We start from the raw sequence: 16,893 nt of genomic DNA on the forward strand, positions 1-16,893 counted from the left end.
AGAGACTGAGGGGCCCAACTTTCATTAACCATATCATAAGAAGCCAACAAACAAAGGCACCAAGGACAACATGGCGTAAATCACTTGCACTTACTACTTCAAATAAAGATATCATGCATTAATGGAAATGACAGTTGATGAAAAAAAAAGAAAAAACTGGCCGCAGGTGGCATACGAAGCCATGCCTTCAACGTAACACGTGCGATACTCTCACCAATTGAATTAACGCGGCGCCGTTTTGCCATCCACCTTCTTGGGTAATTATGCTTTGCTACTAAACTCAGCCCAGGAGTATTCACTTTCTCCATTTCTAGTGTACACAGCATGCACTTTATTCAATAAAAGGCCACACACAGTCTTTTTGATATGACACACTCATTTATTGGAATTTTTATGTACATACAGGCGACAAGAAACACAAACGTGTCGACAAGGAACTTGTTCTTCAGTTTATTCACGTGCCACTGTGGCTACGACATTTAGCTGGTAAAACAAGGCGAGGGGTTTCTGTGTGAATGAAACTCAACATCTACTTTGGGAAGATGTCACCGTAATAGAGTTAGGCAATCTAGATACATGGCTATACCTAACATCACTGCTCTTTCCGGTCCCGGAAGCTAATTGTGTGCGTTGAGTTCCACCACAGTAGTATCAACGTGCGGTTAGAGTTTAGAACTACACATCCCGAGATATACCTAATTCAAGAACGAAACGCCTTCTGGTTGTCGATGTAGGCATGCCGAGGTAATAATTGCGATAATGTAACTATTGGTGACAGTTTATTTCGATTGCGTGGTACTGTATACTTGACTTTCCCCATGTGTGAAAAGAAAGAAACTAAAATACAATGATTTCAAAAAGGAATGAGAATCCGTTGAGGGAAATCAACGAAACTACGTCACGTTAAAGTTCAACTACGTTGGAGTTCTCATCTCTGGTCTCTTACATTCAATGTTTGTAGCGAACTGATTCCAGCTCTAAATGCTAGCTCGGGCTCCACTGCAGAAACACGCATGGATTATTTCTTACTTTCGTCAGGCATGACGATTACAATGCACAGTACAACACTGACAGCTGGCACTTTACGGACAGAGTGATACAAAAGTACAAGAATGGTCTCGGAACTCGAACAGATGGTGGTAGACACGCTGGAAGACGCACGTTCGCTTTATCGCATGTTACTATTTACCGCAATAAAACCATGGCCATTACTTTACAGAACACTAGGGCCTAATAAGTGCTTCAAATCACTCGCTCCGATGTGCACAATGCAAGTTAAAACAACAGCTGCACATAGTATCGGGTGAGAGGGAGATATGTCTAAGCTTTGTTTGAGGACTGAAATCAGAGTCAATGAAGAAAGACGGGCCCGCCGCTATGGTTCCAAAATTAGCACTTGTCAAGTCAACTCCAATCGCCATTCATGTCGCGTGAAGTAATGCGAGCAAAACGACACGACCTCCACTGCTTAAACACCTCCACCTCAAAACAGATTGAATAGACGCTGGAACACTTCCACATCGGCGATGGCAAACGGTGTTCAGTGGCTTCCTAACAGCTTCCTGGGTCGGCGATGTAACGAGTGGGAAAAATCAAGAGGCGCACAAGCCAGCTTGGTATCCTCTCCCCTCAGTCTGCCATGCTCTGCAGCCGAACACTGTAGAATGAAGCAGATATTGGTAACATTTATTGATTAGCATTAACAACACAACGAGGAAGCTATAGTGATGCAAATGTGTGAATACCCTTAGTCGTCTCAGTGTCACACTGCCGGTTGTGTAGAAAATAACTCATTCAACATAAGAGGTAGTGATATTTCATCACTTTCTAGCTTACAAAAGCTGTTTTAGCTACGAATGAAATAAGCATAGCAGAATTTTAATCTTTCAATCGAACCTTATATGTTCCTTTTTTGCCTGTGTGTCATGACACTGTTGATGGTAGTTTATGTTTGCGCATTATAATTATCTTAAATCTTTCGCGGTCTCTTTCTTTTGTATTAAATATACATAGAGCAAGAAGAAAGTATGAACGACCACCAACTCGCACTTTTCACTGCCATTTTTTCCCTCTGACTTGTGGTAATTTGTGTGCCTTGAAAACAAAGGCGTTACGAAAAGGAGAATGCCATTAGCAAGTTAACTTATGAAAAATTAATTACCTGAAATAAAATGCTTAGTTATGTCTTACACAGCTACTCACTGGGCGGCCCTGTGTGGTTGGACAAGAGAGCACCGAGAGACAGAACACGTGACGCAACCGTACCGCCGTTCGCACCCCCTGTGCCAATTTTCCGCATTATGACGTCATGGTACACAGATATCCCGAGAAATGAAACCAAATGCAGTCTGTAGACCAGCTAGTATGAAACGTGTTCTAGTTCCGTTTAGCGCTGTTGGTATTTTTTTGTATTGTACATGCCGAAGACATTCGGTAGGCACTCTCTCGCCCGTACAGCTATCAATGAATATAAAAGCTGGTCATGTGGAACCAATCTGGTTGTCGTGATGTCATTAGAAGTTATATTACTGTGTTTGAAAAAAAGTAAAGGTATAAATAGGACGCTAATTTTTTTTTGATTCCCCATGTCACTGAAATACTATGCAAGGCGATATTGAATATTTACGATATATGCGCCTTCTGAGCTTGTGCGTTTTATACTATCAAAGCAAATATGTGCCACACAGAAAAATCAATCTGAGCTTTATAATTAAGTCATAAGAAGGCTAGCGAAGCCCGTAGCAGGAATCTGACAAACTTAACATCTTCATTCCAAGTTGCTGTCGAATTCCTTTTCAGAAATCTACGACATATTCGTGTTATTTGTATTTTTTGTTTATAGACAGCCACATTCGCTTTCGTCTTGCTGTGTTAAACGAACTATTCCTTCAAGCCCCGTCCCATGCAAACGGCGAAAAAAAAATAGTCGCTAGATTGTTTTCACTGACCTAGACTGGCTCAAAGTGACAGGACGTCCGCTATCTTCAGGAAGCTTCGAATGTGGAGCCAGCAGTCGTGGCCAATGTCGGCTAGCTGACGTCTCCTGGCACCGGGTTGACTGAGGCACTGCACCGCCTCCTTGACGACGCCAGTCATTGTCATAAATTCGTCAATGCTACTGTTGCGGACGCGAACCAGGGCGCTGCGGATCCTCTTCTTGGCTTCGGCCTTAGTGACGTCAGCACCTTCCATCACCCTTTCGAGGAGACGCGGGTGGTCACGCATCAGCTCGATGGCGCGGGCACCCTCAACGCCATCTTGTTCGCCCAGCACGAAGTCTGCAGCGTCCCAGATGGCGGATGAATTCTTCCTGGCCACTTCCTGCGTGTACAGAGATGAGCCACGGTTGGTAAAGCCAAAGAAATGTAAGCCTGCGAAAGTAAAACGTTCCAAGCACTTCTGTATTGTGCGCGAAAATGGAACTGAAGTGAGTAGCGCGTGGAATCGATAAGGAAATTGGAGGTAGCCATGCACATACTATAAAAACATAACGCGACGTCTCCATCGTAACATCACTTTCTTTGTCGCAGAAGTAATCTCGTACAATGCCGCTATGAAGTCTACGCAACGTGATTATGATCATTTTAACGTTAACCGCCATCCAGTGCGACCACAGGATTTCCCATAGAGCAAACAAACATTACAGGCGAACGCCATTGTGGGTGCAGAAAGATCACAGTCATCATCATCATCATCATCATCATCATCATCATCATCAGTCTATTTTTACGTCATCTGCAGGACGAAGGCCTCTCCCAGCGATCTCCAATCACCTCTGTGCGAGCTGATCCCAAGTGTAGCTTGCAAATTTCCCGATTTCTTCACGCCATCAAAGTACGCAATGTATGCGTTCAAAAAGTTTTCGCATGTGTCCAGTTGACGCAAGCATCCGACGTGATTGACGAGCGTGCTGTCACGTCGTGATGGCCGTAGTGCGTAACACGTGCCTCGATGCAAATGCCGTGGGCCGCGGGACTCGGCATCTGCTGACACGATAGCTTGCTAGTGTGATGAAACTTTAAGCCGATGCAATCCGGTCAACACCAACGTATTTGAAGCATTCACCGTTTAGTAAAAAATGCTTGTCATGAATCCTTTCTGCAACGAATGGGTGCTGCTGTTGCCTGGCGTGTAACTTTTCTCTCCCTGCATATAAATTTTGACAGGTGTACTTATCTTTATCGGGCAACCACGTTTCGCCGCCTAACAAGTGTTATCGCACTGCGCGGGACGCGCCTACATGTATCCGAAGTTTCTGGAAAGTTAGCGATGCTTCTATCCGCTTTCTGTTGTCGCCGAACCTTCTGTTATCTGATTTCATCGCCTGACGCGAACGGTGTAGAACTTTGTGGAAGGCACACGGGTCCCAACGATTAGTCTGGAACGTTCGACGACTGCTGTATCAAAGCCGACGCGCTTGACCCGCTGAGCTGACTTTCGACGATCGCCGACCGTGTTCGCCGCTATCGTAGTGCTATAAGTGTAGCCTGTCTTGTGGGCACAGGTTCGCCTAATAAAACTTAGTCTTGTCGTTCACAGTATTGCTACTGTGTTCTTCAACGTCATCACCACGTGACAATATATATATATATATATATATATATATACATACCGAGACCGACCAAGTTGTCCAGCGCTGTTTCTTTCAAAAAAGGAAACGCCCCAGCTCATGCGCGCAGAAGTAGAACACGGAAGATGATGATGGCTATGTACAAATGAAAACGACGCACTACGTTAATAGTGCTTACAGTATATATATATATATATATATATATATATATATATATATATATATATATATATATATATATATATATATATATTCAGGAGGCATTGGACCCGCAACGCCAGCATTGCATTGCACTACCAATTGCGCTACAGCCATGGTCCGGCCGTGGCTGTGGCACTACGGCCACTAACTTGGGGATCCATATTTACCAGATCTAGGGCCGTAGGAGTGTTAGCAAACGCCACTCATGGTGTCCGGATGTGTAACTTCTCTTATTCATTGCCCGATGGCGAGGGTCCCGAATGTGGCAGCCTTGATGTCATTAGGTAGCGAAGGTTTATTAGCCACAGGCCTACTCACCTGAGATCACGTGTTACGTGACGCTGAACATGTTATTAAATTCTAACTACCTTCCCACACAGACTTTAGCATTCTCAGACTCCCCTTGTCGAAGTAACCTATGTTTATTTAGTAAACTGCATGGCTTTCGAGAGCGTTATACTCGCAGTTATTATTCCAAAGGCTAATGGTAACCTTTTCTTTTGTTCGCTACCATTCAACGTTTTAGTATATATACATATACTTCAGGTAAACTTGGTGAATCGTTTTTTTCCTTTGTTTTGTGTAAAAGAGACACAGTTCGTATTTCCTTCGTTCGTTAGCAGAAAGTCTTAGTGCAATGTCTAGTCACTCCAACTTGGCTTTTGATATGTCTTACCAACTTTAAATCTCCTTCCATCGCTTCATTAATTTGGCTTTTGTATCAGCATGTACTACGCCGGAGAAGGAATCGTGGCGCTCCTAAAACGCTTCATGGTTTTAAGGCTCGGTGAATCGTTTCGAAGTTCCCGCCTGAGACTTTCAAGTAAAGTTTGGAGCCAACATCTTTCACAACAACTGATGCGGCTCCACAGCCACCGTAGTCTTCCATAAAGAAAGCAACAAAATCCCAATAAAGAAAGGCGTCAGGCAGGGAGATACGATCTCTCCAATGCTATTCACAGCGTGCTTACAGGAGGTATTCAGAGTGTTGGAGTGGGAAGAACTGGGGATAAAAGTTGATGGAGAATACCTTAGCAACTTGAGATTCGCTTATGATATTGCCTTGCTTAGTAACTCAGGAGACCAATTGCAATGCATGCTCACTGTCCTGGGGAGGCAAAGCAGAAGGGTGGGTCTGAAAATTAATCTGCAGAAAACTAAAATAATGTTTAACAGTCTCGGAAGGGAACAGCAGTTTACGATAGGTAGCGAGGCACTGGAAGTGACGGCGGATCCGGATCATGAGACGGAAATAATCAGAAGAATAAGAATGGATTGGGGTGCGTTTGGCATGCATTCTCAGATAATGAGCAGCAGGTTGCCATTATCCATCAAGAGAAAAGTGTATAATAGCTGTGTCTTACCAGTACTCACCTACGGGGCAGAAACCTGGAGGCTTACGAAAAGTGTTCTACTTAAATTGAGGAGGACGCAACGAGCTATGGAAAGAAGAATGATGGGTGTAACGTTAAGGGATAAGAAAAGAGCAGATTGGGTGAGGGAACAAACGCGATTAATGACATCTTAGTTGAAATCGAGAAAAAGAAACGGGCATGCGCAGGACATGTAATGAGGAGGGAAGGTAACCGATGGTCATTAAGGGTTACGGACTGGATTCCAAGGGAAGGGAAGCGTAACAGGGGGCGGCAGAAAGTTAGGTGGGCGGATGAGATTGAGAAGTTTGCAGGGACGACATGGCCACAGTTAGTACAGGACCGGGGTTGTTGGAGTAGTATAGGAGAGGCCTTTACCCTGCAGTAGGCGTAACCAGGCTGATGATGATGATGATGATGATGATGATGATGATGATGATGCGAGGAGGGAAATAACGGAGTGCGGCCCTTCGAGATATGCGTGGACGTTTGACGCTTAGACGTCGCTGTTGAGCATCGTCATTGGCGATGCTATACAGGTTGTTTTCCACCAAGAACTTTAAACTTCGGGGGAACTTTTATGTTGGTTGTGTACTTTGTTTGAGGCTTATCATCATCATTACCACGTAGGGCCTCTTTTGTGACGCCGACGCTGTTTTCACGGGCACGACCACTAGGAACATCGCGAGAAGGATACCACCATCTTGTCAAGAACATTGTTTTCCAATGCCCACCTAATGTAATCCTCGCGCACTGCAATGTTGCTCCTACTCGCCTACGAAATGCATGAGCATTTTGCAATCCTTTGAGAATGAGCCTGGAGCGTGAAGCTCTGCACTAATTACCCATCATCGATGTTCCGCGATTAATTAGTGGTTAGCGCGTTTGATTCTCCAATGTACATTGCGGCAGTGGCACGGAGTTCAGATGCCAGTGTGGTCGGCTGCGGAGATCCATAGTAATTTTATTTTTCTTCGCGCTCAGGCAAATGGTGAAGCTGGGAATTACGAGGTGGCTTGGGACGTCGAAAGAAAAAAATAATCGTTGTACCACACCGAGCTTCCAGTATTGCAGCTTCCTTCTCGCATACCTCGCACAAGCGTCTTTACGTGAACTAAGGGGAAAATCAAGTTCAACTTGATGAAGTGCCGGGGGTTTATTTTACATATGGGAGACTTAACGATGCACTTCCTTAGTTTAAAAGGTGCATGCAAAGAAACGCGCAGTGTGCTGCAGTCTAGTCGGCAAGGATCAAGCGAAGCTTACCGTCCGATCAATCGGTAGCAAGATAAATTCCGTTAAGTCGCACGGCGTCTCCTGCAGGGAACTCTGGTGATCTCTCCATGCAGCTGACATGTGAATCATGGATAATAGGTACATTTGTCGGCGCCTACTTGTAGCCTTAAGGATTCTTGTGACGTCTTCTATGACAGCTTTTAGCTTTCTAAATTTGTAAGTACTCACAGTCTTCAAAGCAATGTTGTCAGTCTCTGTACATATGCGGAAACCATCGAGGAGGCTGGCGTTTATGACGCGCTATGTTAGTGAAAATCAAGATTTCCGCCTCGTAACTTTCCTAGAATATTGCATGTGGACAGTCCTCTGCGTGTGCTGTCTTTAGCAGGTGATCACTTTCCTTGTTATTGCGAAGAGAAAAGAAGATAGTTAAGACAGAGTCATACCATGATGTCCGCCAGTGCACCTTCCTTGTCGTCGGCTGCTTCGAGGGACGCTTCGGTCACGTGTACAGAACAGTTGAGCCCCAGGACTTGAAACCACTCGTAAACGATGCAATTAGGACTCACGGTGAATTCGGTCAGGCTGAGGCTCCTGCTAGCGCCTCGCGCGAGCACGTTCAAGTCGTCGTAGGACAGCTGCAAACCCTTGAGGTTGACTCTCACTAGCTTGGTGTTAGAAGCGAGAGCTGACACCAGTTCTCCTTCCGCTTCCCGAAGCTCCGGGCTTGTCCTAAGGTCACCCATGGGAATCAGCTCTATGTCTACCTCAGTGAGCGCCGTAGAGCCCCTTATATATGCTGCCAAGGTGGAATATTCATTGCGTTCGTAGCTATAGCAATCAACCCGCAGCGAAGTTATGTGATCGCAACCACTGACAACGCGCAAAGATGGGATAATCAATGGTGCGATATCGGCTGTACCGATGACCTTATCGATGGTTGCATTGCAGATTTGTGGGCATTGCTGCAGCTGCCTTGTGTTGTCGTGCGCGCATTGTCCCTTGATGACAACGCGGTCATCGAGTCCCCGTTCCCGAATAGTTTTGGAGACGCTGTCGAGTCCGTCGATGCAGGGCAAGGTGTCGACGACCACCGCCTCCAGTGCCTTGTTGTCCGCAACTGCACGGAAGAAGGCGTTCCACTCTGCTTCTCCGAAAGAGCGCATGTCGATGCGGAGCCGGCCGAGCGTCGCGTTCGGTTTGCGTAGGGCTTGGCACAAGGACTCCATGCACTTCGCAGCTTGGGGATCCGGAAGCTGGATAGGTAGACCCCATTTATGCGCAAGACATTTGCAATACGTTGAAGGTAGTCTCAGCCGCCGTAGTGTGGCACTCCGTGTGATGACTTCGGCGAAGAGGGTGACCCTAGTCATGCTGGAAGCACATAAGGAGAAAAATATATTTGTTGAAAAATTGTGCCGCAAGTAAAAAGCTATTTAGAGCTACAATACATTCTAGTGCAAGAAGCAGAAATCGACGTTTCTGAAGGTGTAGAAGAGAACTTATGTTTCAAGATATGAGGACCGCACTCTATTCCAATAGATCCACACGGCGTCGATAACTATCGCGTCAATAAAACAGCGTAAATGAAAAAAAGCAATGTGATATCCATGAGGACATATCGAATTCAGAGGCTGAGGTTCCGGCACTAAATTCAACCAGAAACAAGTTTGGCCTTTTCTCTAGAGGTGCTCGTCATTTCCTTTCGCGATTACTAGCTGTCATTTCAAAACGATAGTTAGATACGCAATCATACTCACTTCAAAAGGGCATTTTCGTGTCCCTTTAAGAGCAAACTAAATTTTGGCTAACGACCGTTCAATGCTGTCGTCTAGAGAGACGAATAAAACAGGAGCTTGAATACACGACACGAATGGCTATCTTAAGAAATGACACTACAAAATCCAAGAAAATGACTAAACTCGCAGTGACGTAAATCGCGTTCATAGGCACGTAATTTCCAATCGTATTTCGACATCAAGGAGATGCAGGATGTTTCACGCGGACACTTTCAAAAATATTTAAAAGTTGCCTTTGGCAGATATGAGAATTTTAGTTCGTGACTTGGTCTACTAGAAACGGCGGACAATAATTGCAAAAGAAATAGAGGTGCAAGACCGACTAATTAATACGAATTCACTAATTAAGTTTTTAAGTAATTACATTATGGCACCTAGTGCAATTTACAAATTCTAGCCGTGGAGTTCGCAAGGCGCAAATACTTGCAACGAATTTTCAAGATGGCACCAGTTTCGAGATATAAATTCGCGAACTTTGCGAGGAAATGCATTGCCGTTCCAGTTAAATTCTTAACGAAACGTCGTTTCTTGCACTGAAGCACACAAGTAACTGCAACGCCAATTGCATTTCTACATTTATCCGATTTATATCTCCAAACTGGTGTCGTCCTGAGAATTCGTTCCAAGTGGACCCTCTTTGCGAAGTCCACTGCCAGAATTTGTAAATTGCAATATGGGTCATAAGATAATAGGCTAGAAAGATAATCAGTGAATTCTTAATAAGTCGATTTTGGATTTGAATCTTTTGTGCAAGTAGTGTCCGCCGCTTCGAGTAGACCGGCTGACAAACTAGAATTCAGTCATCTGCTACAGGCAACCTTTAAAAAATTTTGTAAGTGTTCACTGAAGCACCCATATGCGCTTTTATTTCAAGCCATGAGGAGTGATATTGTTAAAAAATCTGTTATCTTAAATAAAATCTTTCTGTGGGCCAAATATACAAATAATGATTTGTTCGCTGAACACTCCACAACTCAAAAGCTCGCTACAGCGCATGAAATACAATAACATAGGCATTACGTTAAGTTGCGTCCATTAGATTACATTTGACACTAAGTATGGTAATTCTAGTGTTCCTAATGACATTTTGGGCATTACAGGGCGAATACGTGCTGTGTAGCACGTAATACATGCTTCGAGATGCCCTGTCGGTGTACCGTCGGTTCGTGGTGCAATTATAAGCAATACTTACAAGCTTACGGGCACAAAGACGATGTTTGCGTTCAGTTCCTCCAAAGTGTTCATCTTGCAGAGTGCATCGACGATTTCGCGAAGGCACAGGTCCAACCCTCTGCGGTAAATGATCGTCGATTTGAGAGTCAGTTTTCGCAGCGCGCAGTCTTCTTTGGCGAGGTATCTGGCGAAGAGCGCGTTGGAGGCTTCGTCGCGATAGCGGAACACGCAGTGTGAGACACCGAGTTCAGTGATGCTCTTGTTTTCAATGAGATCCCGGATCAACCAACACGCATGGGTATCGTTCATATGAACATCTGACATGTCGAGTGTTGTGAGATGATCCATGCCTAAGCCGAGTGACCTTCCAGGCATGGCCACGTCGACTCCCCCTTCCTCGTCAAACTCGTTGACCTTGAGGGCCCCATTTCCACGCTGTGGGATAGGATTGAGCATTTCGAGAAAGATATCGTCGTCTTGAGGTGATGATAGAATTGCTGTGCAGATGGTAATGCTTGTCAAAAAGCGATTGCGATTTATTGCTGAAAGCATCGAGGCGCGACGCATCAAAAGGGGCCTGAATTTTATCGCTGTGATGCAGCGATGCTCGGTGAGTAGACGCTCGGCGAGATCCAGTGCCCTCGCTTCGCGCGAGACTTGCTCTGAGCCGCATGCAGCGTACCTGCAATCGCGTGCCTCGTCACACTCGATTAGGACGTCTCCTCTGCTCTTTCCTCGCCCATCTTCCCGAAGCTCAAGGCAAGCACGTAGAAGGACCTTATTCAAGTCATGACGGTGTTTCATTAGGCTGCAGCTGGCACCATCCTTCTTAGTGCATGGGATGTTCAGCGAGTCCCAGTCGATGCTGTTCCTGTCGGGTGCACGTTTGCTGAAGAGAGCTTGCGAGGATTCAGACATGCTGAACCGGTCACTTGTTTGGCGAAATGCTGTGCTGCCCACTGAACGCTGTCTTTCAGTCGTCACACGTGGCACCTGCGCGTAGAAGATAAAAAAAGGTGCGCGAAAGATTTAGCGACTAAACAGTTGCTTCACTATCAAAGATGACCAGCGCGTTTCGCTCAAGGGATGTCAGTTCTCTTGTGTAGCATGTTTTGACCACAAAGAGAAAGAATATCGCCAACCATTGGCCATATACGCAAAAGGCAGGAAACGCTGCTAAGATTGGGCGATGTTACTACTCGCCTAAGTGATGAACAATTCGTATCACGCCGCCAAAGCCACGGCGACTGCCCTGAAGTTCGCAGTACGCTAAGCCGCCCACAACGGTCGAAAAAATGTCGCAGTTTCGCCGGAAAGGCGAAGCACCGATTGTGATAGCGAATTAGTGGATAGCTGTACCGGGTAAGGAGAGTAGTTTTAGCAGCCGTATGTAAACCTTGAACATTAGCTTACTAAAGAAAATAACAATGATAAAATATGTAAGCCTGACTCAACGAGGACGTAGAAAGAAGCAGACATCCACAGACAGCTCTGTCTTTGTGTGCCGACTGCTTTCTGCGTCGTTGTTCAGTTGTGCTTACACATTCTATCATGTATTAAAACCAGCAAGCCGGCCAACGTGATTTATCTAAATTAACAAGCGCTGTGCCACGCGCGCACAGGTAAACGTGAACACATCTCGCTCGATGAGCGCGGAAACTCGCTGTGAAAATGCTGGAGTGGGGAATCGCGGGAGCAGCAAACGAATTTATCTTCGTGCATCTATCGCTTCAGTGTGTACAAAACGTCGAACGCACAGCGCATACGAAGCTACCTGCCGTGCGCACACTCAGCAAACATCAAACATCGCTTTGAATACCAGGCCCGCGCGGTCGCGCACTTTCGCCACGTCGCAGATCGCTTTCAAGACACACGAGCACCGGCAAAGCGTCCCTACGGCTTCCTTCAATGGCGTCTACTATGGCGTCCGCCCTTCGCATGAGTAACGCCGTAGGAGACGCCGCGGTTGTCTCCACTCTTCGGAGCGGCGAGCGAGCAGGACATCGACGCACCCTAGCAGCCGCCGGAGAAAGTCACGCCTCCCTCGCCTAACCCCCCTGCATCGCGCGCATCAGGAGAGGGCACGCTTCCGACTCGCGTTCCTCGCTGGCGCACGCGAGGTGCTGGATTGAACCGCGTTCGCCGGCTCACCCTCGAACGCTTTCGTTCGCACATACAGCATACGGCGCGCGGCGACGGTTTTATCGCCCTTGGACTACGGAACCTCACGGCTACGGCAGGAATGCGCCTGGAGTGCCCATATAATTGCTGTCGCAATAAAACGCTTAGAAGGCCGCAACCGCGAAATGACGTTGGCCCTTACGCGCGCATTGTCGCCTCGTTCCCCACCGCGCGCTCGACGGCCTCAGGTTGGCGTGGGCTCGCCAGTGCTGTCTCCCGTCGGCGAGAAGAACGCTTTGTGTGCGCAATCCCTCCTTCTCTTCCTCCTTGCTGAGGCAGTCGCCGGTGGTGTCTGCGCGTGCGTCGGCCTTTCCCTCTGCTGCGACAGTGGCGGTTGGAAAACCTTAAAGGGCAACTCTGGCGATTTCTCGGTGTCCACTAATGTTATAAAAAGCTTCAATATACGCTTGCTTTAGCACTAACTATCGACCGGTGCCAAACTGTATTGCTCCAAGTGATTTAGGTTTGCTGAAAGTGAATTTTAAATGTTGTTGCGTGTTCTCCAGTCATGTCTTTATACTGGCCATCCTGTGTTTGGGACGTCAGAGACTATGCCACCACTATCGCTGAAATCCTGCCTGAAATCGACGCTGTCTAGTCCGAAAAAACGGCAAAATCTACTTGTGTCATCAAGAGGTATCATCCGCAATCAGCTCCGCTTCTTTGTCGTTAGTGCCACGCGTATTGTTTGTCTAGCGCGCGTTTACACTGTGCCATGCGTGTTTACACTGTGGTAGTGTAGGATCTCGCTTCATCGACTCATCGTGACGTTGCACAAGGCACACAACCCTTTCGGTTTCGGTGTCTCATTTATGGGTTACTTAAAATTATTGTTCAGTTTGTATGCAAATTGCACCACCCTACCGGTGACAGGACTGTCAGTACCATTTGAAAATGACAATAGTCTTATCTGGCTTTAAAAACACCGGAGTTGCCCTTAAATATATTCCGACGTAGCGTGAGCGCGCGCGCAGGTTACGTCACGTTGTCGAGAAGAACCTGCGTCTATTCTGCGACTGATGGTTCGACGCTCTGGCGCCGCCAACGTAACCGGACGCCCGGCACGACGATCGCACTATCAGTTGCACGAGCGCGTCTCTGTGACCACGTGACGAGCGCAGTCGCGCACGCACCAGAACTGCGGAGCAGCCACTTGCAGTGGTTTGCTTGCCTCATTAGTCACGTGGTGCCACTTTCCGCTGCAGTTGGTGTCGCCGTAGCGCTGTCGTATTTACCGTAATGGCGCCAACAAGAACGGAGCCGCTTAGTGAAGGAGAACGGAAACCCAGGAAAGCAGAGTATCGGCGTGAACACAGATTACGCCAGAAACAAATCAATGACGTTGCGCATAGCGGGTGACTAAAGCAACATGCTGCCGAACTCAAGCAACACCGAGAACGACGCCGCGCCGACGTTCCAGGCTAAGCTACATCCATTTGTTTCATTTGCTACGTCTCCCTCTTCAGTTCACCACACGTCCACATCCGCTGCGGGCTCTCCATAACACGAGGGAACTTTGCTTCTATACTCGCCTCTCTTACGTCGTCTCGTGTAGGGTTTGACTCAACAGTTCGGTGTTGAAACCACGCTTCTCCCTTTCGCGAATCTTTCGCGGTCGTTCTGGCGATCGTACCAAACGCACCAGCGCACGACCACGCAACACCACGTCCTTACTACGAAATGCGTACGCATCATTCAGATAACTCCCGGAGCAGATTCTGCACGTACAATTTTTTAGCTCCAGTTTAAAACGAAGCAACACTAGCGTACAGCGTTGGCCTCAGTCTGTTTATGAAAGTTCTAAAAAAACGGCGTATCTTAACGCACAGCTATAGCGTTAATTCCACTGGGCCGGTACACATCGCGCCAGCCAGATAAGCACGGGTACACGCATCTAGAGCGCGTAGCTCAAGCGGAAAGCAGAGCTACAAGGAGTCTAGTTAGATCGCAGTAAGGGGTACTATAACGTAAAGCTATACCAAACGTTTCTATTCCAATTGTGCAGTCAGCCCTCTACGATTGGTCAAGACATTTTTGGGCCACCTGCACTTCGGCTGTCGGTCACGCGACGTCACAAAACCGCGATAGCTCCCCATCTAATATGATGAGCACACGCTGATTATGCATGATTACACCGAACGAAAGAAAAATGAGTTATTTCTCATTCGACGCCATTTTGCTGTTAGCCTTCTGCTATTGGCGAAACGCTTTCGCGCAGCGCCCTCTTCGCCTGTCCGCCATGCGACGTCATAAAACCGCGAGAACTGACCGCGTTAAAGATGCATTGATATGCGGAACATAACTGAATTCGTTTTCTGAATAACCGGAGACTGTCCCGATCGGAAAGGAATAGAAGATTGCTGCTCGCCGAGCGCTCCGGCACTGGCTACTCGCTGCTGTCCGAGAGCTTGGAATTTATTTCCGTATAATAAATCTTTTTGCCTGATAGTATAACATTCTTGAGCCTTTCGGCACGTATACGGCATGGCACTGCCAGCTCCTTGTTGAGTATCCGTTTTAGCGGCATTCCTAACCTTTAGTCCAATCCTAGCCTTCCGTTGCACGCAACCGCGATTTTCGGCAAGCCACCGCAAGCTAAATAAGTGGAAGCGGACCAATTGCGGACTCCAGCGCCTTTGCGCGGTCATCGATATGCACTGCGCTGGTTCGGCCCCACCGAAACCATGTGTACTTGAGCGTACTCCTCGCTTCTTGACAGCCAATTAGATAAGAGAAACTTCTGAACGTAGACAATGTTATTCGTTTTGAAGGCAAACAAATGTGACCTCCTAAATACAAACTTTTGACTGGCCTTTTCAGACAACGCTGCAGGTCACCGCCTGATCCTTACGTCGTTGGTTACGTAAATGTGACGTCAGGAGATTGGAGTAAAAACAGATTGGAATAGTTTTACGTTATAGGACGCAAGGTTGCCAACATGCCTAAGCAAGTACGAACTCGTGTATCGGCCCTGAAATTACGTCGACATCTGTCTGGCTGTAGCTAACTAAACTCTTATGCGTGTTTTTGCGTGTTACTTACATTTTATGTTATTTTGGTTTACCTATGAAACGCTCAAAAAGGCTTGAGCGGCTTTTTGCATTAGTTCTTGGTTTCTTTTCTCATATGTGAATGACGCTGGCTCTACGAAAGGAGCATTTAGGACACTGAATGTTCACTGAATGTTCAGAAGAAAGCATGCACGCGGAATCACGCTACTTATAATGTCGTCCTATACGTGCTTCCAAATGACACAGACATATTTGAAGGAATTATTGCTCATCATTTTTACTGGCAGTTGCGATTCTCCGAACATTCTATTGTTCGCTTACTTTGTATATGCCAGCAAATGCTGCGACATATGCCGCAGTTCAATAAATCAATAAATCGTGACATAGAATAGCCTCATGCAATGCCGTTTCGTTGGTGTTTATAAATTATAGCACACAAACCTACTGGAATAACGCATATCATATTCGTCGGCTTCTTTGATTTTCTTGCAATATGCGAATACACGCCGGTGCTTAGATTTAGGCACACGTTAAAGAACCCCAGGTGGCCCAAATAATTCCGTAGTCCCCCACTACAACGTGCCGCTTAATCAGATCGGGTTTTTGGCATGCAAAACCGCTTAATTTAAATTGATTTTATTTTCCTGAGAGTATGTTATGTTAGCTAAACAATTTAGGGTCATTAGGCATGTATCCATTATTGGGCCCTCTTCCAGAATTCACACACGCAATTTAGAATTCCTATATGCATTTCTTGTATTACGTTAAAATTGTGCTGAAATAATACACGCCGAGAAAAGCTAAACACATGCTTTATTTGATTCGTAGAAGCACTTTATTTTTTACAGACTGCATACAGCTGCACTTTTGCATACAGCTGCACTGAAATCTCTCGTGCTTACTTCTCGATGCTACTGGCCGAAAGATGTGTATTCGCAAGTGCTGTCGCGGTTAAATCGCATAAACAGTGTCATACGACACACCAATAACTCTTGTAGTGTCATACCCCTGTCACACGGACACCCACGAACTCCGTTGAACTCCTTCGTCTTTACGCCAACGGAGTTGCGCTCCCTGTCACACGGTCTCCCTTGCGCCAAGGAAGTTAAATGGAGATTTTGGGCGAAGGGAGTTCGGCAATGACCATTACGGTTGGATGGAGTACTCTCGTTCACAGGCAGCTACAGTTCTGCAGAAAACCACGCTAGCAAAATCGTCGTAACTGGTTCATTTACAAATTTTAGCATTATTATTTTTTTTTTGCCTTGGGATATATGCCACATAATGGAAGCTTTAATTTGTTTTTAAGGGCACCAGCACCTGTACTCTCTACACCAATACTTCGCCAT

At 46.4% G+C, this 16,893-nt stretch overlaps 1 protein-coding gene across 1 annotated transcript; it reads right to left on the reverse strand.

The window, feature by feature from the left end:
- Window positions 1-410: 410 nt before the first annotated feature.
- LOC142560720 (uncharacterized) lies at window positions 411-11,339 on the reverse strand. Its single transcript, XM_075673015.1, has 4 exons — window positions 10,372-11,339; window positions 7,827-8,754; window positions 2,949-3,321; window positions 411-1,657 (listed from the first exon to the last, which is right to left on the reverse strand). The coding sequence occupies exons 1-3, from the start codon at window positions 11,268-11,270 to the stop codon at window positions 2,959-2,961; spliced, it is 2,190 nt and encodes a 729-aa protein (XP_075529130.1). The 5' UTR covers window positions 11,271-11,339; the 3' UTR covers window positions 411-1,657; window positions 2,949-2,958.
- Window positions 11,340-16,893: the final 5,554 nt, after the last annotated feature.

Source organism: Dermacentor variabilis, chromosome 10 (assembly GCF_050947875.1).
Source record: "Dermacentor variabilis isolate Ectoservices chromosome 10, ASM5094787v1, whole genome shotgun sequence".
NCBI lineage: Eukaryota > Metazoa > Arthropoda > Arachnida > Ixodida > Ixodidae > Dermacentor > Dermacentor variabilis.

What these genes read in the sequence shown, in the direction of transcription:
- LOC142560720 (XM_075673015.1), bottom strand. Translation starts at nt 11,270, where the DNA reads ATGTCTGAATCCTCGCAAGCTCTCTTCAGCAAACGTGCACCCGACAGG. An exon ending in GTCTTTGTGCCCGTAAGCTT is followed by an intron (nt 8,755 to 10,371) that starts GTAAGTATTGCT and finishes ATGTGCTTCCAG; the next exon opens with CATGACTAGGGTCACCCTCT. An exon ending in GTGCACTGGCGGACATCATG is followed by an intron (nt 3,322 to 7,826) that starts GTATGACTCTGT and finishes CTGTACACGCAG; the next exon opens with GAAGTGGCCAGGAAGAATTC.